This window comes from Saccopteryx bilineata, chromosome 6, assembly GCF_036850765.1.
Source record: "Saccopteryx bilineata isolate mSacBil1 chromosome 6, mSacBil1_pri_phased_curated, whole genome shotgun sequence".
NCBI classification, from domain to species: domain Eukaryota; kingdom Metazoa; phylum Chordata; class Mammalia; order Chiroptera; family Emballonuridae; genus Saccopteryx; species Saccopteryx bilineata.
In genome coordinates, this window is record NC_089495.1 from 129,238,782 (window position 1) to 129,265,550 (window position 26,769).

Consider the following 26,769-nt stretch of genomic DNA (forward strand, 5'->3'; position numbering starts at 1 on the left):
TTTAGTGCCTGAGGAGGAGGCCATGGAGCCATCCTCAGCACCCGGGGCCAACTTGCTCCAATGGAGCCTTGGCTGCAGGTTGGGAGGAGAAGAAAGAGAGAGAAGCTAAAGGGGTAGGTGTAGAGAAGCAGATGGGCGCTTCTCCTGTGTGCCCTGACTAGGAATCAAACTGGGACTTCCACATGCCGGGCCAGTGCTCTACCACTGAGCCAACCGGCCAGGGCCTTGGCATGTTTTTCTTGTTGCTGAGGTTTCTGGCTCACATGTGGTTCATTATCTGCATTCTGTGGAGACGTTTGGAGAGCCTGACCTTGCACAGGGTGTTTTCTCACTGTATTTTGCATGCTTTCTGTGGACAGGAGGGTGGTCTGTGAGGACAGGGTCCAGTGGTCATGGGAACCAGGGTCCGTGGCTGCACCCCATGATCCCAGGACACTCAGGGCTGCCCCTTGGCCACAGCAGGGCAGATGCTGGGATCCGGGGGTCAGCCGGGACTGTGGTGGAGGGGAGGGCATGCGTGGCAGGAGGGCCTGGTGTGGGGGGTACAACCCGGGGTGGGAAGACTTCTGAGCCAAAGCAAGGAGTTTGGATTGTCCTGAGGCCATGGAACAGGTGGTTGGAGGGGTTTCAAGAACCAAGCTGCCAGGGTTGCCTTGGGGTCACATGCTGCAGGGTGCACCTGTGAGAGGAAAGTGCCTGTGGGTTTGGGGAAGGTCAGGTGCTCAGCTTTGCACCCTGACTTTGAAGGGCTCGTGGCATGGCTCAGTGGCGACACCACCCATGTGCAGACGATTTGGAGAGTAGAGTTTCTGAGTAGAAGCCCCTGGGCCATGTGGAATGGGGTCAGTCCTACCTATAGTTTTATTTCAACAGCTTTCACAAAGGGCCCGTGGCACAGAAAACTGCAGATGTGTGGCATGTGCCACCGTCACCACCATGGTATCTGTGCCCATGCTCCAGGCCATCCTGATCTGAAGTGACATGAATGGATCACGCAGTGGCTACTCCTCTCATTGGCTCTGGCTCCTCTCACTCAGCGAGCAGACTTCCTTTAGGGCTGGGCTGTTTTGTGCATTAGATATTTCCTTCTCACCTGCTGAGGGACATCTAGGTGTTTCCAGTTTGGGACTCCTCTGAGTTAAGTGCTCAGGAGGGAAATGGCTGAGTCCCCAGCCATACCTACCAGATGCAGTAAGTTCTGTTTCCTCTCTGTCCTTGCCAACCCTTGCTGGTCAGCCTTTATGATTTAGCTATTTTAGCATATGTGCAGGATGAGGGCAGGCATTAATTTGTCTACTCAAGGACTAATGACAGTGAGCAACTTTTATGGGTTTGACAAATCTGTTGCCTGTTTATTTATTGGTGGGTTGTGTTCTTCTTGCTGAGAGTTTGAGAATTCCTCATGTATTCTGAATATAGGTCCTTTTTCAGATTCATGGTCTGAAGATATTTTCCTAGTCTGTGGCTTATTTAGTATCTTCTATATTTCTAAGACAAAACCTTTTTAAAGAAAATTATCTTTATTTTTGCACACCTTTTTTATTTCATAATTTACATAAATGAAAATTTGCTAATTTAAAATGTGGTTTTGGCTCACGTGTAACCGCCATGGCAGTTGGTGTGGGGAGCATTCTATCACTCCAGAGGTCCCCATGCCCAACCCTGAGTTCATCTTGTCTAGAATACATGTAAATGGGTTTTTTGAGGTGTGCATTGGCTCCTTTAGCCTCACGTCATTGATTTGCTTGTGTCCCTGAGTAAATCAGCCACTCAGTCCCCCATCTCCCATATCTGGTCTCCACTGTGGTCTTGGGTGTGGGAACACAGGCTCTCTTCTGCTGTGATGTAACTTACATTTGTTGGCACTTGGTTGGTTTGATTCTTGCTGTTGTCAGTTTCCTTAACAGATTTCTGACATCTGCCGTCCTGTGTGTCCTTCGTGAAATGCATTTTGTCATATTTTGTTTTCTAGCAGTTTTGCACATTCCTGTCTGTTGAGTTTTTCAAACCAAGGAAGCAGTGTGAGGCGCTTCCCTCTGTAGATCCAACTCAGTGCAGTCAGCTTGTTTTTGCTTCTCCTCACTCCCAACATCCAGTTGGTGACCTGGTTCTGTCAATTTTGCATCCCTGATGGCCCTCAAATACTCTCTGTTTTGTTTTCTGCTTAGCTGTCGCCATTATCCAGCTCGTGCTGTCCTGGCCACTTGAAGAGCCTGCCATCAATCCCTTCCTCTGGCCACTGTCTCAAGTGCTGGTTGGGGGCAGCTTGTTTCTGGTCACACCAGCCTGCTATCCCCTCAGGCTCCTCTCCGTCACCCTCGATTTGCACTTGGCCTCCAGTGCAGATGCTGAGTGCTCAGTAAGTTCTGGGTGCTGCCTGGGCTGGTGACTCACAAGGGCATCTCTCCGAGGTCAACCACTAGTTAGTGCCAGAGCTCGGACAGCACTCAGGTGCAGGCCTCCATCTGCTCCTCCTATGAGGTAGGAGGTCAGTCCTCTTCCTTTGCTTCTGGAATTGTGCCAGCCTCTGGACTCTGGCCTGGAGTGGGCCTGTCTGTTTGGGTGGTGCCGGGGATCCTTAGGTGATGTGGGACCCCAGGGGTCAAGGATCAGTTCTGTTTACAACCGCTTGTCCGCTGTCCTGATTTTTTTTCCTTCTGACTCTCTTGAAGCTGTTTCATCCCTGCTGGAGGTGTCTCAGCTCACCCACTTCTGAAGGAGCCTTTGCTCTCCTTTCTCTAGCCTCCAGAACAGATCTCCTCGATTTCACACCTGTAGCACAAGCATGCCCTCCTGGCACCTGTGCTCATCCTGTGTACAAGGACATGTTTGTCCACACAGGACCGGTGTGAAACCATTGTTCCCCTTCTTGGTTTTCCGAGCCATCGCTTTGTCTCTCAGCTGCCATGGCACACCTGTGGGTAATGGCCAAATCCATGGTGGGCTATGTGGGTGATGTGGCAAGTTCAGACACTGTGTAAGCAATTGGCTGTTTGAGAGGCAGGAACTGTGAAAGTGCCTTTTGGGGGAAAGGTGATACAAGTGCATGGTATAAATTTTACAAGGTTGCAATAACTGCGGTGCTCGTCCACCAAGGGTGGTTGGGTGGTAATGTTCAGCTCTCTGTTCTGCCGTGCTGGTGTAGAATGGGCCATCCTGCATCCTGAGAGCAGTCCTTGTCTGCTCACACTGTGGTCTGCAGTCTTACCATCCGGGCCGCTGGCTTCTCTCAGTGTTTGCTGTTATAAATGATGTAAAGTGAATATTTTTGTGTATAGTTCTCATCATTTCCTTGGGTAAATACTTACAAGGGGATTTCTGGTTTTTTGTCTTTTTTTTTAAGGTGAGAGGAGGGGAGATAGGCAGATTCTTGCATGCTCCCTGACTAGGATCCACCCCGTCTGGGGCTGATGCTCCAATACCGAGCTATCTTTAGTGCCTAAAGCCAACATGCTTGGACCAACTGAACTATCATTGGTGCCCAGGGCCACACTTGAACCAATCAGGCCACTGGCTGTGGGAGAGGAAGTGGGGGTGGGAGAGGAAACAGATGATTGCTTCTCCTGTGTGCCCTGACAAGGAATCGAACCTGGAACATCTATACGCCAGGCTGATGCTCTATCCACTGAGCTACTGGCCAGGGCTGGGGATTTCTGTGTCTTAATCTTTTTTGTGACAGAGACAGAGAGAGGGACAGGTAGGGGCAGACAGACCAGAAGGGAGAGAGATGAGAAGCATCAGTTCTTTTTTGTGGCACCTCAGTTGTTCATTGGTTGCTTTCTCATTTGTGCCTTGACTGGGGGGCTACAGCAGACCTAGTGACCCCTTGCTTAAGCCAGCAACCTTGGGCTCAAGCTAGTGAACTTTGCTCAAACCAGATGAGCCCGCACTCAAGATGGTGACCTCGGGGTTTTGAACCTGGGTTCTTAGCATCCCAGTCCAATGCTCTATTTATTCACTGCACCACCACCTGGTCAGGCTATGTATTTATCTTTATAGAAAACTGTTCACTGTTTTACATTCTCCCAAGCAGTGTGTGTATGTTCTGGTTCCTCCACACCTTCATACTCTCTGAATGTTCTTTTTCAGCATGTTTATTGCTGGCTTTCCTGAGTACACACAGCCAATGATAGATCACCTGCTTACCATGAAGATCAACCATTGGGATGGGTAAGTTTTATTTTTATTTTTTGACAGATAGAGAGAGAGCCAGAGAGAGGAACAGATAGGGACAGACAGACAGGAAGGGAGAGAGATGAGAAGCATCAATTCTTTTGTTACAGCACCTTAGTCGTTCATTGATTGCTTTCTCATGTACTTTGACGGGGGTTGGGGGCCTATAGCAGAGTGGGAGTGACCCCTTGCTCAAGCCTGCAACCTTGGGCTTCAAGCCAGCTACCAGGGGTCATGTTTAAGATCCCAAGCTCAAGACAGCAACCCTGTGCTCAAGCTGGTGAGCCTGCGCTCAAACCTCTAACCTCTGGGTTTTGAACCTCTATCCACTGTGCCACTGTCTGGTCAGGCAGTTTTATATTTTTGTATTTATATAATGGGGAGCTTACAGAATTCTTTTTTTTTTTAAACTATACTTTATTTCTTTAATGAAGTGTAGCTGACATATAATATTATATTCGGCTCAAGTGTTTCATAGTGATTTGACCCGTACAGAATTCTATATACAGTCTTTAGTTGTTTACTTTTATTAGTATAGGTATTCTGTTATACCTTTAATAGCATATATTTTTAAGGAGTATTGCTCTATTGTGTTATATTTCTTTCTTTTTCTTCTTCTTTTTTTTTTTTTTTTAAGTGAGAGGAGGGTAGCCTTGGCCGATAGCTCAATTGGTTGGAGCATCATCTTGAAGTACAGAGGTTGCTGGTTCGATCCCCGTTCAGGGCACATACAAGAACAGATTGATGTTCCTGTCTCTCTCTCTCCCTTCCTCTTTCACTGGAGTCAGTAGATAAATATTTTTAAAAAACAAAATAAAAAAGTAAAAATATGTTAAAAGAGAGAGGGGGGAAGGGAGATAGTGAGATAGACTCCCGCATGTGCCTGCTGGATTTCTTTTTAAAGGTTTTCTGCTACTTATACATACTTGTTTTAGATAATTTCTGTATTAAGCTAAATGTGATTTAAAAGGTTTTGATTGTGGTGAAATACACAATTATAGTATTATCATAATCATTTTTAGTGTACAGTTCAGTAGTGTAAAGCACATTCACCTTGTTGTGCAGACAGTCTCCAGAACTTTTCATCTCACAAAATTGAAATTCTGTCCCTATAGACTGACTCTTCCTTTCTCCTTCCCTCAGCCCCTGGCACCCATCTACTTTCTGTTTCTATGAATCTGACGCCTGTGGACCTCATATAAGTAAAATCACACAGTATTTGTCCTTTTGTGACTGGCTGATTTCATAATGTCCTCAAGGTCCATCCATGTTGTAGCAGATGTCAGAATTTTCTTTCTTTTTAAGGCTGAGTAATAATACATTGTTGGACATACTATATATTGTTTATTCATTCATTCGTCGATGGGCCCTTAAGTTGCTTTTGTTTCTTTTTTTTTTTTTTTTTTACAGAGGCAGAGATAGACAGGGACAGACAGACAGGAACAGAGAGAGATGAGAAGCATCAATCATCAGTTTCTCGTTGCGCATTGCGACTTCCTAGTTGTTCATTGATTGCTTTCTCACATGTGCCTTGACCGTGGGCCTTCAGCAGACCGAGCAACCTCTTGCTGGAGCCAGCGACCTTGGGTCCAAGCTGGCGAGCTCTTTGCTCAAGCCAGATGAGCCCGCGCGCGACCTCGGAGTCTCGAACCTGGGTACTTCCGCATCCCAGTCCGACGCTCTATCCACTGCGCCACCGCCTGGTCAGGCTGCTTTTGTTTCTTGGCTATTGTAAATCATGCTGCTATGAACATGGGTGGCCAAATACTTTTTTTAGTCCCTGCTTTCAATTATTTTGGGTGTATACCCAGCAGTAGAATTGCTGAATCATATGGTAATTCTATTTTTTATGTTTTTTGGAATCTGAAAAATCCCTTTTCCTTGTGGCTGTGCCAATTCACATTCCCACCAGCAATGCACAGCGATGTCAATTTCTCCAAACCCTCACCAGTCCTTTAGTTATTTTTTGTCTTAATGGGTGTTAAGTGATATTTAATGTAGTTTTTGGTTTGCATTTACCTAATGATTATTGATATTGAATATTTTTTCATATTTTCTCCTCCCCTTCCCCCCCTTCCCCTTTCCTTTCCTCCCCTCCCCTCCCCTCCCCTCCCCTCCCGTCCCTCCTTTCGTGAGAGGATGGGAGATAGTCAGACAGACTCCTGCATGCGCCCCAACCAGGATTCACCTGGCAACCCTGTTTGGGCTGCTTGAGTACCTAGCTATTTTTAGCGCCTGAAGGGAGCTGTCCTCATTGCCCAAGGCCATGCTTGAGCCAATGGAGTCACTGGCTAGGGAGGGAAAAAGAGAGAGAAGGGGGAGAGGGTGAGAGAGAAGCACATGGTCGCTTCTCTTGTGTGCCCTGACTGGGAATTGAACCCAGGACATCTATACATTGGCCAATGCTCTACCACTGAGCCACTGGCTGGGGCCTATGAGTTCTTTTTATATTCTAGATGTCAACTCTTATCTTTAATGTAATCCAGTTTATTATTACCTTGCCTATTTTTACTTTTGTTGCCTGTGCTTCTGGTTGTCCTATCCAAGAAATCTAACGTCATGCTTTCTCCTCTGTTTCCTTCTGAGAGTTGATAGTTTCTGGCCCTCTCATGGTTCTTCCCAGCACTCCCCATTTTTTTAGTCCCTTGGGGGTGTGGGAAATAGAGATGTTTTGCCACCCAGCACCTCAGAGGTGGCAGCTGTGCCCTGCGATGGGCCTGTGTTTCAGTGCTTATTCAATTAATTCTCTTTCTAAATTTTTACAGTCAGAGGTTCTCACTTGTTTGTGTGTTTGTTTATTTTTAATAGTGGTTTAGACTCAGTGACCAGTTCTCTCATGTAGACTGTCTTTATGAATTGAATAATGCTAGAATCATCAAAATGAAGGAACTAAAAATCCCCCCTCTCCAGGGTCATCAGAGAGCTGTCAGTGAAGGCGTTGCATAACCTGGTCCAGCGAGCGCCTGAGTACAGTGCTACTCAAGGTAGGGGTGCTCCACTGTCCTGTGGGTACCTTATACCCATAAACAAATGTGTGTGCCAGAGACGTGCATGCATACACACATGTGCACCATAAACATGAAGCTGAGTACAGGCCACCCTGCTGGTTTCAAGGTTTGAAGGAGCTGAAAGTAATGTGTTTCTCTCCTGCTAAGAATCAGGAGATGGAACATAAACCAATTGCTATGGTCTACAAGGACAGATTCTGTGAATGCTGTAGTTTGTGTTTCCCAGGAGCCCCAGCTGTGCCTCTGGGGTGGTGCCAGTCACAGCTGGGAATTATTGGACAGGAAAAGACATCGCATGAGTGCACACAGGGTGACTTTCGACTCAGTGATTCAGGATCCAGAGGGAAAAATGCATCCGGGAATTAATGCATATTTCAGAAATACCTTCCAAAAAAAGTTAAACACTGTATTCCCCCATGTATAAGACACCCCTTTTCCCGAAAAAATTTGAGGTCTAAAAACTGAGTGTGTCTTATACAGTGGTTGTCAAGTCATTTAAGAAGTGTGGCATTTTAAATGCCATAGATGGAAATGAGGACGAGGCAATATATGAAGACAGTGATTCGTCATCAGACACAGATGAGGACAAGCCAATGGATGGGAGTTTTAACAATGATGAGGAGTTGTATGAATTTTATGATGAATAAAACTTGAGTTCAATAACTTTATATAATACATTTTTTTTTCAAATTTGGGCCCCCAAATTAAGGTACATCTATCTTATACATGGAAGCGTCTTATACATGGGGAAATATGATAATTCTTCATGTAATAAACTGAAAAATGAGCTGGTTCCTGAGTGGCTCATGGCCTTGTGTGTTATGTTGCTGACCTCTCAAAGGTGGTAGAGCCCGCCTCTGGGCTGTCCTGCCCCGGAATGGTGTAGTGATCACACTACACTGTCATTGTTCCAGCTTGTCTTCTCTACTGGGAATAAGGAAACAACTGATTTCAGTTTCGGGAGCCATACACATATTTCTTGAAATTACATGTATTCCCATGGACATTGATCATTAGACTGAATAGTGGTTGAACCTTGGTTCTTTATGTGCAGTTACTGATTTTACTTACATGTGCATGTAACATACTCTGGCCCTTTCAGCTTCATGGTCTGTCAGTTAAGCCCATGTCAGGAATCTTGTGCAGTGCCTCCTGACCTGTAATCGATGATCTGTGCTGCCTGAACGGAGGGTCAGCATTGTCCTTTCTTCCCAGTACAGGAGCTCTAGGATAAGGTGTTTTCCTGACACTGTCAGCTGCCATGTGTGACGTTGTCTGCTTTTAAAGCATCCACACAGCTACACTTGTGCATTTAGGGAAGCTGAGGCTAAGAGTGGCTGTGTTGTCCCCAGGCTGGCGAGGTAGCGGTGGTGTGGATGTGGCTTCTCATCTGCACTCTCCACCCTGTGGAAGGATTCTGTGACTCTGCTCTCTGTCCCCAGAATATAAAAGACTTAAAGGCTTCCTTTTCTCTGAGGAAGCTGCTGAGCTGAGTTGCACTGTCCTGCTCTGCTCTAGGCATATCACCTGTCAGCCACTTAACCACAGGAAAGACCTCACCCTGTGTCACCCACCTTGTGTCTGGGGAATGTGTGTTGTTTGGGGAGCAAGAGGCACCCTCCGTCACATTTCTGCTCACTTGTCTGGGTGCCAGGGAGTCTGGCCTGTTGGAGACATCAGGTTTCAGATTAAGTGCTGGGTGTTGTCACAGAGAACTTGTAGCAGGTGCATTTCTCCCTTTGGATCCTGAATCACTGAATCAAAAGTCACCCTGTGTATGCTGATGCAATGTCTTCTCCTGTCTGGTCCTTTGCAGTTTTCCCACGTCTGCTGTTGATGACGCGGAGTCCAGACCTGCACACACGGCACGGGGCTGTGCTTGCCTGTGCGGAGGTTGCCCACAGCCTGTGCAGACTGGCGGTGCAGGAGGACAGGTAGGAGAAGCCCTCACCCTCCTGCCAAACCTCTGTGGTCTAGCACTGGCACCATCACTTTCATTTTTGTTTATCTATGCCGGTGGGGCATTCTTCACTACGTTGTATTTGATGAAATTTGTCAGTGATCCCTCTCCCTTGAGTTGTGGCCTTTGATAGGCCACCACCCCTTTGGGGAGTCAGCAAGCATGTGGCCAGAAGGAGGCCACTGATGGCCATGAGTGTTATATAAAGACCGACCATGGATCTTGGTTCCAGACCATCGCTGTATAGTGAGTATCATAGTAAAGCAAGTCCCATGATGTCTGGATTTTCTTGTGCATGTAGCAGTTCTGTTTGCTCTATACTGCAGTGTTTTTTAACCATTTAGCAGTTCCTGAAATAATTCTCTTATTCTCGCCTGACCAGGCGGTGGCACAGAGGATAGAGCATCAGACTGGAATTCAGAGGACCTAGGTTTGAAACCCTGAGGTTGCCAGCTTGAGCACAGACTCACCAGCTTGAGCATGGAGTCGCTGGCTTGAGCTTGGGATCATAGACATGACCCTATGGTCACTGGCTTGAGCCCAAAGGTTGCTGGCTTGAGCAAGGGGTCACTTGCTCTATTGTAGTCCCCCCATCAAGGCACATATGAGAAAGCAATCAGTTAACAACTAAGGAGCTGCAACGAAGAATTGGTGCTTCTCATCTCTCCCTTTTTGACTGTCTGTCCCTGTCTATCACTCTCTCTGTCTCTTTTACACACACACACACACACACACACACACACACCCTCTCTTACCGGTCCCCAAGCATAAACAGGTTGAAAACCACTGCTGTGGACTACTGAATGTGCAGTGATATCATATCCAAACAGTGTCTGTACCTTGGTATAAAAATACTTTAGTGCTAGAAATGCCAACCACTGTCAGAGCCTTCTGCAAGTCATAATCTTGCAGGTGGAGGTTCGGTTTAGATGTTGATGGATACGTGTCTTCAGGTAAGTGGGTATGCTTGTTCTCTGTCCTCCTGTCACCTTTTTTAAGGCAGGGGCTAAGTTATAAAAGAACAGGCATTTTCAGAGATGGTTTGAGTAGCTCATATATCAAGTATTTTTTTTATAATTTGTTACTTTTAATATAGTAATTTAAAATAACAGAGCATAGATTTTAAAGTTTCCACGGAGAACTTTTTCAATTCGAAAGTGGGTGTGACAGTGAGGAAACAGGCAATGTGGGGCTCTTTGAGCAGATCCCACATGGGAATTCTGGGGAAGCACCCACCTGATTATTTTAACTTTCTTTCCAACCAGCTTTTCTCAGAAGTAAAAACCTATTACATATTGGACTGGCTGTAACCTGGTTCTTATACTCCAGTTTAAGAAAAACTATTTTAAGTTGTGCCATGGCAGTAGGCTGTTCCCTGGGGGTAGAATGGTAGAGAGAGGCCTAAGTTGACTGTCTCCTGACCTGTGAACCCTGGAGAGAGTTGGTGGTCTTTTCCCGTACAGCTGGGGCTCACAACCACAGTTTCATGAGGTGTGTCTCTATGGGACAAATGGTGCCTGTGGGATGAGGGAAGGTAGTCGGTGAAGCGGTGGAGGGCAGACCAGTCTCCAGCCAGAACCCTGAACCTCTCCCACTGCAGCCGCACAGGACACCTAATCTTCTAGCACCAACTATAAGAGCGTAGGGGGGTCGTCCACCTGGGAGGGTCTGAGAGGCATGCCCAGGTTTCTGTTGGGGTCAGTCATGTGGGTATTTTCCACCTGCACACATCAAAATTCCAGACTTTGAGAAGATAGCCAGGTTTCAGCCTAAAGCATGGGGCTTGTACAGTTTGGGCACAGTCACCATTATCCATTAGAGAATGATGGGAACCCTCCCCAAAACTGAAGTTCTGGATGCCAGCTTCACAAGCAGCCTATTTAGGATGGCAGTGAGACGGCACATGAGCTGCTGTCACAGGGCCCTCTCCTCAGCTGGTTGAGTCTCTTTTCCAAGCATCACACTGGCTGTTGTGAGCCTGCTGCTCCTCTTCCATGGCGGGAACTGTTTCTGTTGTCAGCAAACTATATACAGGTCCCAGCTTTACCTACTTGATCCCTATAGCCAGCCCTTTGAGTGGGTGCTGCTTACCTTCTGCAGCTGTTTACATGACTAGGTGGACATAATGCAGATCTTTCTGAGCCTGGGCTCCCGTGGTGCTCAGGGTCTAATGTGCTTTGTTTGAACTTTTGCAGGCCCATCGCAAATTACCTGGACAAGACAGTGGTGCAGGGCCTGAAGCAGATTCACCAGCAGGTCATGTGTCTGGGGGTATCCACCTGACCTTAGGTTCTCTCTACCCTCAGCCCCATTCGAAGGCTGGGGTCTGATGACCAGAAGCTCCCCGCAGAGGGGAAGTCCTTGAGCAGTGGGCGGACCTGGGCTCCATTAGCTGTGAGCAGTTCTCTGTTCTCCATAGGCCAGCTCCTCAGGGTTTGTGTAGGGTGGAAGTAGCATCTCTTTTCTTGTGGCCAGTGTCCCTGGGGCAGGACACAAGGCTGTCAGCTGGCTGGTGCAGACAGCTCAGCCTCTCATATCATCCTCCAAACAACCTGTTGTGCTCCACCCTCAGGGAGATCCGTGTTTGGGCCTTGCCTTCCATCTCCTGCTGCAGTCGCAGCCTGTTCTCATGGAGACATGGGTGGGTATGGAGGGCTTGGATTCCCAGCTGTGCCTTCATAATGGGAATCCTGAGTCTGAAATTATCACTGAATCTATGTGCACACTGCTCTGGGGGGAAAAGCTGTGTGCCTTGGGTTCTTCAGCTTCTCCGAGGCTCCTGTGATTCAAAAGAGGAGACCTGTGAGCTTCAGGTCTTTTCAGTGTTATAGGACAACAGCAGAGTCATGATGAGGCATTAAATGGCTTCACTGTTTGTTGTCCCAGGTAGACTTTTGTATTCTTTATGTAGTAATAATGTACATGTGATCTCAGGCTTTTAGCTGTTTGTGCCATGAATTCGCTTTATGATTTTGGCTAAGCCATAGTCTCTTGACTTCCATTTCTCGCTTTACAACGAATTCTGGCCTATTCACCTCTGGCTGTCAGGACAGTGTGATGGCGTGTAAGCGGGGGGTGCTGGGGGCAATGCAGAGGTTTGGGACGGTGGCCACGCAGCTGCTGCAGCTTTCTTTTCCCATCAAGTGTGGGTGGTAACAACCTACTTTCTGGAGTTTTTGGGAGAATTAAAGAAGAATGTGAACATTCATTTTAGCTGCGGTGGTGATGATGTAGGGCTTCTGAGTTCTTTGGAAGCATCAGAATCCCTGGTTGATGTGATTAGTTTTCAACCCAAGAGGCTGTCTTTAGGGATTCTTACATCCTGGTCAGCCCTCCCCCCCCCTGGCTGGTGACCCTCGTGCCTTGGTTTCCCTTCCAAGTTAGGCTCTCATGAGGATTAAATGAGATAGTGCACATGGGGGACTTAGTGAGGTGCTCACAGGGAGCAAAATGGGCTTCGTCCCTGAGGCCAGGCCAGCCTGAGAAACATTCACTGGCTCTGAATTCTCACTGTTAATACTACATACTTATTTGAAAAATCCAAGTAATTCATATAACTAAATAACTTTCAATTTTTATTTTTAGCTTTACGATGGTCAGTTATACAGGTAAGCTTTACAAACCCAAAGTCTTTACATTTTATGTCTTATTGAGAAAAGCGCTTGGCTAGTCTGCTAACACGTCTCAGGATAGAGGGAGGCTCCTGTTGTCCTGTGCTTATTTTATCTGAATGAGTATCATAATCACTTCTCATCAAGAAATGAGAGGTCTAACCTTGTTGGTCTCTTAAACTTATGGAGGTTTACTTGGTGCATAGTACTGCTTGCTGGTTGAAGTGTGGTCTGATAGGTTTGGGGATCACAGAGGCTCGTGTGGCTGCAGCCCCAACAAGGCAGCTGTGTTGCCCTGACACTTCCCTGTGCCCTCCCGGCCCCACGACCTGTGACCTGCTCTCTGGCACTGAATGCTGTCTTTTCTGAATTTCACATAGATGGTTGTTGTGTGGAGTCCAGGTCTGGTAATTTTTCTCTGAGTGTGAGGTCTCTGAGATGTGTGGGTGTTCCTGTGTATTGCTGTGTGTTCGGGGCTGTGCGTGTGCTTGTATGTTTACCTGCTCTCCAGGTAAAGAGCATTGGGGCTGCTCCAGCTTTTGGATGTCTGGGATGAAGCTGCTGTAAACTGTGACACAAAGGCCTTGGTGTGCAGACTGTTCTCATTTTCTTTGGGGGGATACCTAGGAGTGGTTTTGCTCGGTCACATGGTTCCTTTCTGCTTTTAAGACACTTAGACCTTTCAGAAATGGCTGTGACATTTTTCTCCATGTCCTTATCAACACTTGGCTGCCTTACACTGGACCCATTCCTGTGGGTGTGCATTTCCTGTATGACCAAGTGGACTTTACATCTCTCTCTCTCTTTTTTTTTTTTGTATAGTGACTGTTGAGATGTTTTGCTCATTTAAAAATAACTCATGATCTGTCATCGTCTTACTGAACCATCAGTGTCTTCATATGTTCTGGATACAAGCTCTTTGCAGACATACTATTTGCCAGAATTTTCTCCCTGTCTGTACTTTGCCTTTTCATTTTTCTTAGTAGCTTTTTTTTTTTTTTTTTCATTTTTCTGAAGCTGGAAACGGAGAGACAGTCAGACAGACTCCCGCATGCGCCCGACCGGGATCCACCCGGCACGCCCACCAGGGGCGACGCTCTGCCCACCAGAGGGCGATGCTCTGCCCATCCTGGGCGTCGCCATGTTGCGACCAGAGCCACTCTAGCGCCTGGGGCAGAGGCCACAGAGCCATCCCCAACGCCCGGGCCATCTTTGCTCCAATGGAGCCCCGGCTGCGGGAGGGGAAGAGAGAGACAGAGAGGGAAAGCGCGGCGGAGGGGTGGAGAAGCAAATGGGTGCTTCTCCTGTGTGCCCTGGCCGGGAATCGAACCCGGGTCCTCCGCACGCTAGGCCGACACTCTACCGCTGAGCCAACCGGCCAGGGCCTTCTTAGTAGCTTTTTAATGTAACTGGGGTCGTTTACGTCAGCCTCTTCTCCTTTGTTCCTGATGTCTCCTATTGGTCTCTTTCCACCTCCAGCTTTCCTGAAAGCCTGGTCCTATTCAGGGGCTCAGACCAGGGCTACTGCTCATGCAGTTTCTTACAGGTTCATGTAAGAAACATCTAAACCTGTAGAGAATTTTTATGGGTTTATTTGAGCCAAACTGACAATGCTGTGAAGCAAAATCTGAATGGATTGAGAAAATGCTCTGGAGAATGGCAGTTTTGCAGCTTATTTTGTGCATTAGAATCAAAGGAAGAAGAGACATAATAGAGGTACATGAAATCCATAGGTGGTAATTTAAGGGGATGGAAAAAGCAAAGTGAGGAAATCTCTGGAATTTGATAAAAAGTAAAACAGAGAGACATGTACTTTGTTCACATTGGTGGATGCAGGATGGTTAATAGCCTTTACAACACATGGAGATGGTATGTGGGCAGGAAGATGATAATAAAGAGTTCTGTGCTCTTGTGCTCTGGGTGTGCCCTGAGGGAGCTGGAAAGGAGATCACTGACATTTCAAAGGTATGCTACCCTAGATGCACAAGCCAGTAGAGAATTTCAAAGATATGTTATCTTAGATGCACAAAGACCATAGCCAGGCTCACTTGAGGTAAAGATTGACATTTGTGAAGGAAACTACAGCCCTAGGACACGACTACCCACTGTGACCACTTTTAGTTAGGAATTTTTATGTTCAGACCATTCAGTGTGGTTCGGTCTCTGAGTTTGCAAGGACTCCTTAAGCTTTCAGATTTACTACGTGGACCCTTTTTGTCCACACTGGGAACCTTCCTCCAGAGCTGGTATTGCACTCTGCTGATTGGGAGATGTTCTCAGTTGGTGCTTGTACTTGACGGTGATTGTTTTTAAAAAGTTTTCTTTTTCTTTTTTTCCCCAAAGTGAGGAGGGAAGATAGATAGACTCCCGCATGTGCCCCGGCCAGGATCCACTCTCTACCCTGCAACCCCCATCCGGAGCGGATACTCTGCCCATCTGGGGCCATGCTCACAACCGAGCTATTTTTTAGCACCTAAGGTGGAGGCTCCACAGAGCCATCCTCAGTGCCTGGGCTGATGCTCCCAAACCAGTCGAGCCATGGCTGCAGGAGGGGAAGAGAGAGAGAAAGAGAGAGAGAAAGAGAAAAAGAAGGAGGGAGAGGGGTGGAGAAGCAGATGCTTGCTTCTCCTGTGTGCCCTGACCAGGAATTGAACGCTAGACATCCATATGCTGGGCTGACACTATACCACTGAGCCAATTGGCCAGGGCCGATAGTGATCTTCTTAAAGTTTGCGCCGCCTGTCATAGAATGTCCTTTCCTGGACAGGTCTGTCCATGGTGAGATTTCAGACGCAGCCTTTGTTCCCAGTAATGGTCAGACCTGCCCCCTCACATTGCTCTGTGCGTAGGGTTGAACGGGGCTCGTCTATGTCCTGCCAGCACCTCCAGGATGCAGTTGGGTCTGGGACCCTAGTGGTCTCTGGTTTCCATGGGTTGGGGCAAGGCCTGTGTATCCTGTGGATGTAGTGTTTCCTGAGTGACACACAGTGGTTTTCTTTCTAAGTGTGTGACAATGGAACCTCTCTCCACAAGTAGCTGTTGAAGCCTTGCATGGCCCTGGACAGGACTCCTGTGGCTGGAAGGAGGGAGTGACTGCCTGTTGGTGTGAAAGTATCTCTAATAGGTTCAGGCATTTCCTGGCTCATGAGGAGGGTCTGTACCTTGGCAGGCATGGTGCGGGTTCTATAGCCACAGTTCCCTTGGGGGACCCTGTGGGTAGGCTCCTTGGCAGGCTACTCCAGTTCGTCCTGTGGATACTGGCAGCTTTTCATCCATCCTAACAGAAAAGGAGCAACTCAGTTACCCTTGTATAAAAGCCGTGTTCATTTCTTTCTGGTGAAAAGGCTTGAACTCTGGACTGACGAGTTGCAGTACAGACTGCCCATGGAGCACTGTGCACAGCTTTGCTGGGGTGCAAAGGCATCTGAGGATGCCCATTGGCCTCTCACAAATTCTAAATGTGCACCAGTACTTTGTTTCTAAGTTTTCTTTCTTAGTGATGACTCTCAAGAATAAATAGAAAATAACACCCTTCAGTGTAGAAAGGTAAGTAAGTATGTGGCTACCCTCGCTGGTGGCAACCTGGTCTGGGTGCCTCTGTGGCATTATTTCCAGTGTGGGACTCACCTCACAGCTCAGCAGTGACCACAGCCACAAGGTCACACTGCTTCTGCAGGACCAGGCTTGAAGGTTCCTGTTGAACTGAATGCGAGGGTTTTATGCCTGCATGCAGTCATTTCGGAGCCATCATGTTCACGTTAACCCTATTATTTCCTTTGATCATTGTTTTCCTATTGTGAGTTGGGCATCTTCTCAGCTCAGTGACTTGCTGTGCCACTCATAGTGTGGCTTATTGAAGCAAAGGACACAGATGAAAATCAGAAAAGACCCTAGGGCAGAGTCCAGGGGACATTAGGCACAGCTTCCTGTTATCCTTTCCCAGTGGAGTCACATGGGCAGCCCTGAATTCTCCCAGTGTCCACTTGTGACGTGTCTGTTGCCACTTAGGGAGGCCCACCGAGCTTGGGTACCCAGGGTTTTTATTGCATTGAGCTGATTCCATGAGGCTTAAGGCCCTTCCATAAATGGTACTGCCAGCCTAGATCATCCCTTGGGGCCCAAGCTAGGCAAACAGAGAACCCTTGTCAGGCAAGGCATTCTGGGGACTCAAATGTCCTCCCACAGCTGGGACAAAACAGACCTTTTCTCCCTTGGCCCTGATCTTGTCTGGGAAGTGGCCCTCACTAAGGGGATACATCTCCCCTTTCTCAGAGAGACCCCTTGGGTTCTGCCTGGTAGGAGAGCCCTGTGTCCCCTGTGCGCAGAAGGAAATGGGGTAGAGCACCTGTGGGTTCTGACAAGTTAAGGAGGGGTGTCCCATGACATCTTGGGGTTGTCAGTGCTGTCCACTATGTGGGGTTATGCCAGGAGGCCATGGTACAGTGAGAGCTCTGTGCACTTTCTGTGCCCAGTGGGGTTGAGGGAAAGGAAAGTGCCCTGCTGGGGGTCCCAGCCAGGCTGGAGTGTTTGTGGACATACACGGTGTACAGTAGTGTCAGAAACACCTGGATCCAACAACCTGGCAGCTCTGAGGACAAGTTCTTTCTGTCAGTGGGACCTATATACTATGAAGCCCTTGGTTGACTATTCTGTGACACTAGAGTGCATAGTAGCACCAGAACTTGTGGCCACTTCCCAGTCCCAGCATGTCACTCAGCAGTGCCAGGTCCTCCTACAGGAGCAGTGACAGGCCATGTTTGCAGAGCAGAAGCACAAAAGTCTTTAAAAAACAAGAACTATGGGCAAATGAAAATGGCAGGTCATGTAGTCGAGTGACCATGGACCTGGGTCTTGGGATGGGACATGCAAAATGCATTTGGGATGTACACATGGAAATAGCCCCAGCCCTGTTCTGTGCTTCGGGGTCAGGGAATACACACTTGTTCTTCTTGTGAGTAAAGCCATGGGCTGAAGCCCATGGGAAGCTCTTGCCTGTGTTTTCCTGTGAGGGCTGTCTCGTGAGGCTGAGGTGTCCTGGGAGCCATTGGCTGTGTGGGCGTGTTCTTTGCTTTGTTGCTGATTTGAGTGATGTTAGGAACTGTATTCTCTTTGGCATCCTATGCTCATAAACGTCTTCCTGCTCTTGTCTAACCCTCACTATCTTACCCTGAAGAATTGTGGGCCTAAACAGGTTGCAACAGAAGTGCAGTGAGTGGCTGCATACCGCCCCCCAGCTTCATCATAACTAACAGTTTGATCATTTGCTATATAGTCACTAGTATGTCTATTCGTATACTATTTGATTTCCTTTGAGAAGGTGAGTTGTAGTCCTGGTGTTTCATCTGTAGAACTTGAGAATGCATTGCTGAGGAGCAGGGCTCCCTCCTGTGTAAGTAACCATGTGCCCCCACTCTTCACAAACATGGTGTCACCCACGAGAGTCGGTGTGAGCTCAGGTTTCCTTGGGTTGTCCTCACATGTTCTTTGTCACCTTCACCTCTAGTCAGGAGCTGCTCAAGTTTACGTATTGTGTTTGATATTATTCACTCCCCTTCCCTTTCGTTTTTAACGACTCAGTTTTTCAGAGTTCAGGGCAGTTGTCTTGAATAATGTCCCACATTCTGGGTCTGCTGGGTTGCTCCATGGTTTCATCTTATCTGTGGCCTGGCCGCTTGTGTTGTCCTACAAAGGAGGCCTGCCAGTGTGGTGTCCCCAACAGAGATGACGAGTTTGATTCCTGGGTTCAGAAACAACTATACAAGGTCCAGTGTGCTAGTGAGAGGCGTGTCCATCACAGCTAGGAGTGACCTGGAGGTGGGTTGGCTTCAAGATATGTGTGTCCCTGTTTTCCAATGCCTCCTCCTTGCCTCAATCAGTGGTCATTCTGGAGTCTGAGTCCCTCATTCTTTGCACATTCATTATCTTGGATTTGTGTGGAAAGAAAACTTTTCGTTCTTTCTCCACCCTGCTCTTTCTAACTTGTCAGTGTGGCCTCCAGGGTCCTTTTCCTCCCCAGGGTGTTGTAATCTAGTAACATCAGTGTTACTCTCCTTGTTCAAATTGTCCCACATTCGCTTTGCAGGAGACTTTGAATCAACTCCTCTCACTTTTGCATGATACCCTAGTATTTGAGAGTTTTTTTGTAGTGAGATTCTTTTTAAACCTCTCCCTTCTATTATTTTGGTCCCCCCACCCCCTGCCACGCACACTTCTGTTGCATTCAATGTAGTTCTTTTCAGATTTGTGTTTGTTATTTTTTGAGGTTGCATTTGTTTTTATGCCATCAGTGTCTCCTCCCCTTGCTCAGGTTTCCCTCACCTTGGACCTGGGAGAAGCTGAAGCCTCTCTAATGACCTTACACACTAACACCGCTGGTTTGAGTGTTTCTGGCTCTGGTTGTATTGATTAGTTTTCTTGCAGTTTCCTGGCAGTTTTCAGTTGGATGCCAAGCTTTGTGAGATTTCTACTGCTGGGGACTGGGTTTTGTTCCCTTTTTCTTTTTTTTTAAACAGTACTAGCTGCTGCTTTCTGGTGGGAATTAGATTGATTGGTTGGGATCAGTTTGACCCTTTCAAGGCCTGTGGCTGGTTGATTTCAAGCTTGCCACTGCCAGCCAATCCTGGCAGAGGGTGCTGCTGCTGCCTCTTGCGTGACCAGGTCCTGCCGCTCTGGCCCATGGCGGCTCTTCCCAGACTGTGTGGGTTCCTGGAAATGTCCTGCCTTCTCCTTCCAGGCATTTCTTTCCACTCAGGTTCAAGTAATTTCTTTTCTTGCATGTGCTGCTCACAATTAGCCCCTTAGCCCTAGCTGGAGGTGACCTCTGCAGAGCTCCCAGCCCTCTGGTTCTAGCTGCCTCAGCCTCCCCAGCTTGTTCTGCCTCCATGCTCAGCTCTGCCCCTGAAGTGTCCTGGGCACCTGCTGAATCCTGACCACCTGCTTCCCTTTAAACAGGACCTCTGTTTTCCAGCCTCTGAAACTTGCATCTGTCCATTCAGTTTTTTAAATTATTTAAGGCAGGAGGGCAAATCTGGATCTTGTTACTTAATCTGAGCCAGAAGCCAAAGTCTCATCGTTAGTTTTCTGTCTTTTCATCAAGTGTTTTTTATATTCATGTTCACTAATTTCCTGTTTCAGTATCAAGTATTAATTAGCTATAACTGTGAGAACAAGCTAAATAGGCAGTATTTCTTCTGCCTGGTTTTTTCACAATGGAACAGAAGTGGATGCTTCCTTGGGCTATATAATGGCGTCTTCCCTGGTGTCTTAATTCCTTTAGTTTTTACAAAGTAAAGTTAAATGGTGCTTGGAATTTGTTCTCTGTAATTGTTAGATACTATTAATATGAGTAAGGATATAGTGTGCGGTGAAAACTGAAAATCAGAGTAACCCCAGTTAGAATTTGGAATATCTGAGAGATAGTCACAGGCCATTTTTTTCATTTTTTCCTACAAAAAGATAGTCTTAGCCAAAACTAATGTAATTGAAAAAGATTAAATTAGAAATAAAGAAGATCACTCTCTCTATAGTAGGTCTTGCTAAACAACATGAGGCTAAGAGTTACAGGAAAGCCTATTCAATAAATAAGGTTTCGTGTAAAAACACAAGTGAAATAAAGTATGTGAACAAACATTGAACAGTTGCTGGCATATTAAAAACTTGATAAGTGCGTCCCACCAAAAGTAGTTTCTACTTGCAATAACAAATGCTCTTAATAATTTTTGGAGTCTGAAGTTATATCTGTTCAATTAGTGAGGATATTTTATGTTGTTTTGTACAATAAGAGATTTTAACTCTGAACATTTTTTTTTTTAATTTTCAGGGGTCTAGGAGGAGAGCTCATGAGACACGCAGGTAGGTCTGAGCAATGGAAGACTTCAAGTTGTGGGTTGCAATCTCTTATTTCCATCGTGGAGGGAAGAAAACAGTCCTAAGGATGTTGACTTCATTTCCCTTAATCCTGTGGAGTGTGCTGAGCATGTCCTTTTCACATTAGCAGGTAGCTGGTGTTTTTCTGTCACCATGACCACTGGGGCCTGGCTGCCCTTGTGTTCACCATGGGCTTTGCTGTAGTTTAATAGCTGCAGGATTGGCAGCAGCAGGGATGGTAGGTGAGCAGAGGTGCATGTGTTTTTCATGTGAAGGGAGGTTACAGTTAAGCATCGAGCATTGCTACCTTAGGCTCTTCAACAACATTTAAATGAATTCCAGAGCAAAGAAATTTTCAGATTCTTTTTAAATGTTTGCTAGGAACTCAGATAATGCCAACATGCAAATATCTAGATTTTCTGATGCACCTTCAGCTAAACCTAGAAAATCTAGGACTCATCTTCTTGTCTAGTGGACTTTAGTAGGTGTCCAGTTAGTCCTGGCCGTGTGCCCAGCTCAGGTCCAGGGGAGCCCCTCACCCAGGGAGGAGAGCAGGCCGTGTATGGGCTTATATAGGTCCTGATATGACAGATGTGCCCTGTATACTGGGGGATTGACGACAGTAATCATGCACTTGACCAGGGATGGGGTTGGTCAGTGTGTGGGAAGGCTGTGCTTGGGGCGACCCTTACTGCACCCGCCTGCCCCCTTCCTCTCAACTGAAGTGTTTGTTGAGATCAACCAGAACTTGTGAGTGCTCTGTGCAGCCTCACCTTCCAGACTCTTTGGTATGCTCCTTGTGATATTCCTATGCGCCCCTGCCCTACCCAAGTCCTCCCAGGACTGTCCCAGTTCCTTCTGCCCCTCTGAGAATGTATGCATCACTCAGCGGCCACCTGGCTTGAGAAGGGGTTGCAGGGGCCCTTACTGCTGTCATTTGCCCCAGATCCTCTTTATCACAAAGCACTGTTTTTTCCTTTGTCTGTTTTGGTTCTTGTTTGGTTGGGAGTCTCCAGTTGTTTAAGGAGTAGAGAGAATGTGCAGATCCTCGGAACAGCTGTAGAGTCAGTCTCACTAGGCTTCCAGAACACTCTCTGTGCTCAGACCTGAAAGCTGGTCTGCAGATCGGAAGCAGCTCCAGGCCAGGTTCTGACCCGCAGCAGCCCTGCAGCATCAGCCCTGCTCCACTGCTCTTGATCTTTATGCCCAGCCTGTCCCCACTCAGTTCCCTGGACCCAGATGGCAGCAGTGATGTCATGCAAGTCTGGCATGTCATTCCTCTGCCAGAGGAGAAGCCTCGTGGCGAATAGTATGCTAGGGAAGGGGACAATCCTAGCCAGTGGGAGGGCATCTGGGATTTCCAGGCTGTCACCAGGTTGACATGTGCTGGGCTCCAGGGGGACATGGTGGTTCCTCGGGCAGTGCAGTGGGCAGGAGGAGTGTAGGGTGCACTGAAGCTGTGAGAGCAGCAGCACCTGGGCCACGGCTGATCGCAACAAGGTTTTGAACTGTGCTGGCTCAGTGGCCAGGTGGGGGCTGTCCCCCAGGATTTCCTGACATCTCTGAGAGCACCTCTTGAGCTGAAAGCAGGAAGAAATCATGGGCTCCTGGGTCAGTTTGGAACACCCCATCATTGATAGGCCAATCCAGTTCCATGTGCCGATCACCTGTACTGCCCAGACCTGATGGGAGGGACACCCCATGAGCATGTCTCCCACACTGAAAAAGGCCACACACATGCCTGCCTGCGTAGAGTGCGGGGAAGAAACAATAGCAAAGGGTGATAAAAATAGCTGTGGGGAACCAGGGTAAACCCCAGCGGCACACTGCCAATCAGTGAGAGGAAAGCAAAGCCAGAAATTACTGCCTGTGAAGCTACTCGCCATGGGGACGTCTCAGGGTAGCAGCACAGGGCAAAGTAGATGAGGTAGAGACACTGGGCTGAGAAGCTGGGACGACTGCGGTGAGGCCTATGTTGGTAGATTAATCGTGAGTGTTGAGGACCCACTGTGCATGGTCTCCAGAATAGTCCCAGACCTTTCCCATGGAACTCCCTGATGCACAGAGCCAGAGCCACTTTGGGGTGGGGCAGAAGGAACTCAGACTGGAGGGAACAGGAGAAAAGCCAAAAAGAGTTCCTTCTAAACCCAAGTCCATTGGAAAAGCTGTGCCTCAGATTCTGTCTTTGATGGCTGGCTGGGGTTCCCATATCCCATGCAGTTTCTGACACAGGTACAGGGTTCCCTAAGACTTTTTCCAAGTACCATATTTCCACCTGTATAAGACACTCCCATGTATAAGACATACCTTAATTTTGGGGCCTGACATTTGAAAAAAAAATGGATTGCATAAAGTTAGTGAACTCAAGTTTTATTCATCATAAAATTCATACAACTCCCCATCACTATCAAAACTCCCATCCATTAGTTTGTCCTCATCTGTGTCTGATGATGAATCGCTGTCTTTATATATTGCCTCATCCTCAGTTCCATCTGTGGCATTTGAAATGCCACAACCACTGTATAACGTGCACTCAGTTTTTAGACCCCAAATTTCTTGAGGAAAGGTGCGTTATACATGGGGAAATATGGTAAGTGGTTTTATTTCTTTATTTTTAAGTGAGAGGAGGGGAGACTGACAGACATGTGCCCTGACTGGAACCTCTGTCTGGGGCCAATTCTCAATCAACCAAGTTATTTTTAGCACCTAAGACTGACACTAGGACCAAAGCTGTCTTCAGTGCCCCAAGTCTGACACCCAAACCAGTCGAGCCACTTGCTGCAGAAGGGGAAAAGGAGGGAGAAAAGGGGGATAAAGAGGGGAGAGAAGCAGATGGTTGCTTCTCCTGTGTGCCCTGACTGGGAATCAAACCCAGGACATCAATATGCTGGGCTGATGCTCTATCCACTGAGTCAATGGCTAGGGCCGGTGGTTTCATTTTCGTTGATTCTTTTTATAAATGTAAGGAGAAGCACAGACGTGCTTGCTGTAGGCAGCTCCACATATCATCACCAGGAAAGCCTGACTTCAGCTCCTGATAGAATTCCTAATGGGACCGGCTGTCTTAAGGATCTAGAGCAGGGGTCCCCCAACTATGGCCCGCGGGCCACATGCGGCCCCCTGAGGCCATTTATCCAGCCCACGCTGCACTTCTGGAAGAGGCACCTCTTTCATTGGTGGTCATGAGAAGAACATAGTTCCCATTGAAATACTGGTCAGTTTGTTGATTTAAATTTACTTGTTCTTTATTTTAAATACTGTATTTGTTTTCGTTTTGTTTTTTTACTTTAAAATAAGATACGTGCAGTGTGCAAAGGGATTTGTTCATAGTTTTTTTTTATAGTCCGGCCCTCCAACGGTCTGAGAGACAGTGAACTGGCCCCCTGTGTAAAAAGTTTGGGGACTCCTGATCTACAGAGGGTGGGGTTCTCAACCCCAGCGAGGGGCTCATCTCACCCACGGATGGGCTGCTCATGATGGCGTGACATACCAATTTCTGTCGAGGTATGCTCGGTTCTTTCAGGGGGCAGACACATACTCTGGGTGCCACATCTGAGATGTGGACTGAACTGACCTCTGGGTTCTGCCACTACCCACCCCCACCACCACCGAAGGGACCTGCCCATCCTTTGGGGACTACTTGGCTGAGAATTGTATCTCTTTAGTGTTAGGTTAGTGTTCTCGGGGTTTTGACGACATGGCGGGAAAGGAGATTCTGAAAGCAAAAACTAATTCATTCCTGCCCGCTGCCCACTTGTGGCCAATATCAGCATGTGGATTTGGGATGTAGACATGATCACTTCCTCTTAGGTACAGAATCACTCAGAGGACTCTGAATTGCTGCTCCAGTGTCATCTAGAGACCATTTCTGGATTTAGGGTCTGTCTAGGCATGGAGTGGGTAGCAGAGATCCATTCTCCGGCCCCCAATTGGAACTATAGTAGCACCAACCACAGGGCAGGTGGCCAGAGTGGTCCTACAACCTTGGCATGCTCCCCTACAACTGAGGATGTGCTCCTTGTGTTGAGCAGTAAGTTTGCATAGATGTCATTGCTCACTATGAAAGGAGGGGATAGGAAGATTGTATACCCACTGGTGATATTTCAGGGGTTCCATCATGGTCACTGTTCTGTTCCTATAGAATTGTGTCTTATGAAGTTGGAATCGTGTGGTAGGCTCTGCCTGCTTAAGATACTGGTAGCAGTTTCCTACACTCGCAGGTCAGGCCCTTCAGCCTTTTCACAGCTGCAACAACTGCTGTGACGCTTTACCAGGCTGTTGCTGTGCAGACGTCTCTGTCCACCCATCACAGTTGTCAAGGACTCAGGAGAAATATCTTCTCTAGACAGGAAATGACCATGTTTCTGAGTGTTACTTTGGTTGCTGCCGAGGTGCTTTCTGAGGGTGTAGCAGGTGACGGCTCTGGACAGCATGTAGGGCTCAACCAGGGTGCATTTGCCACATGGGTAGACAGGGGAGCTGGAGTTGCCCTCTTTTACTTATCAGCTGTTTCTTGGTCGTATCAGTTGGAGATGCCAGGCCATTTCCACTCATCCTCAGTTACCTGCTGTACCCACTGCCTGTGCCCTGTGTATTGTGACAGAAAAATTGCTATGTTTGGTCCAAAGATGAAAGGAAAAGCACCCTTACTTCTACTTTGCCATTTTTTACTCTCTCCCCCCCCCAATTCTTGGAGGTTTTGCTCTGTGTTTTATTTGGGGGGGGGGGTTCGGGTGCCACATGTGGGATGCTTTCCACACATTCTTCCCTCAGACACCTGCTTCTCTTCCTCACCTGCTCTCTGCTGTGGGAGGCTCTCCGGAAAGGGCACACATGGAGTGCAGTGGGGGAAAGCGAGGCAGGGCATTGCTGCTCTCAGGCACACTGGCTTTCACACTGTCTGGTCAGTGGGGGATCCACCCGGAGAGGAGGAAAGTGAGGTCAGGAGTTGACTGACCTGGCTTCACCTGCCTGCAGTCCCCCCACCAAGGTCACAGTCTCCAGCAGGCAGCCCATTCTTCTTGCCCTCCTGCATTGTACCTTCACCCTCTGGAGGTCACCCTGAAGGCACTGATTCTATGGTGACTCCTGCTGACCCTTGGTTTACACTCATGCTTGTTTCTTATTTCCTTCATAGCAAATTATTTTCCTACAAGTTTATTTTTTAGTATGTCAAAAAATGAAATAGTTTACTTTCCTATTTGTCAGTGGTCTCAGCACCCTACACCCCCAATCTCAAATTTTATTTCTCCAAAGTCACCCCTTTCAAGTTTCACAGCTGCCTTTTTGTCTTACCTGCTTTCTGTCAGGAGAAACTGAATGGACTGTTTCACATTTGTAGTATGGAATGTTACCCACCTATTAAGAGTGTATGAGGTCTTTAGCAGTTGATTATACTGTGTTAAAATAAAAGAATGGCTCAGTTGGTTAGAAGGTCATCCCTATACACAAAGGTTGTCAGTACCATCCCCAGTTAGGGCACATACAGGAACAGGTAGATACTTGTCTCTTTCTGACTTCCTCTCTTTCTCTAAAATCAACAAGTAAGTTTAAAAATTAAAAAAAGAAAAGTAGGGAGGTTACTACAGAAATATGTGTTTGTGGTGGTTCTGGTTACTATCCAAGTGTAGGACCACATTTCTGGTCAGAGTTGGTGTGAGTGAGGAGCTGTGAGAAGGAAAGGATATCACTTTTCATCAGGAGCACTCCGTGTTTGCACCAAATTCTTCTGAGCTTTGTCACTTTCCTCTGGCCTGGCAGCATTTCAGCTGATGATTGGACATATGATATGAACAGGGGGGGAAGCCTTTGTTGTAATTGATGAGACCTGGAGGATTTTGTCACTGCAACAGACCCGGCCCAGCCTGACTGCCCGAGGGCTCTGGTCATGTGCTCTCTGAGCTGGAGGAAGGTGAGGGAGCTCACACTCAGGTGCCCTCACTACCGGATCCAGGAATTCAGTTACAAAGTGTGGGAGTAGAGAACCTAAAGGGGGGGGGTCTACGAGAGCAGCATGCTGTGTCATTTCTGTAAAGGTATAGAGGTAGGTTACACTCGTGACACAGGGTGTTCAAGGATGGCCAGCCGCCACCACAGTGACAACTAGCAGTCTTTTCCATCATATATTTTTTGTAGTAGAATTTTCTCAGGA

General features: G+C 47.5%; 1 protein-coding gene across 4 annotated transcripts in view; it reads left to right on the forward strand.

Annotated features, from left to right (window-relative positions):
* Positions 1–26,769, forward strand: part of TBCD (tubulin folding cofactor D) — a 202,336-nt gene that overhangs the window by 141,869 nt on the left and 33,698 nt on the right. For 3 of the 4 annotated variants that reach the window (XM_066236166.1, XM_066236167.1, XM_066236168.1), the window contains 6 exons: positions 4,090–4,170; positions 7,084–7,157; positions 8,998–9,115; positions 11,337–11,397; positions 12,727–12,749; positions 20,572–20,603. In XM_066236166.1, the coding sequence (XP_066092263.1) occupies positions 4,090–4,170; positions 7,084–7,157; positions 8,998–9,115; positions 11,337–11,397; positions 12,727–12,749; positions 20,572–20,603 (389 nt within the window). The remainder of the gene's footprint in view (positions 1–4,089; positions 4,171–7,083; positions 7,158–8,997; positions 9,116–11,336; positions 11,398–12,726; positions 12,750–20,571; positions 20,604–26,769) is intronic. The other variant, XM_066236169.1, reaches the window with a different exon arrangement.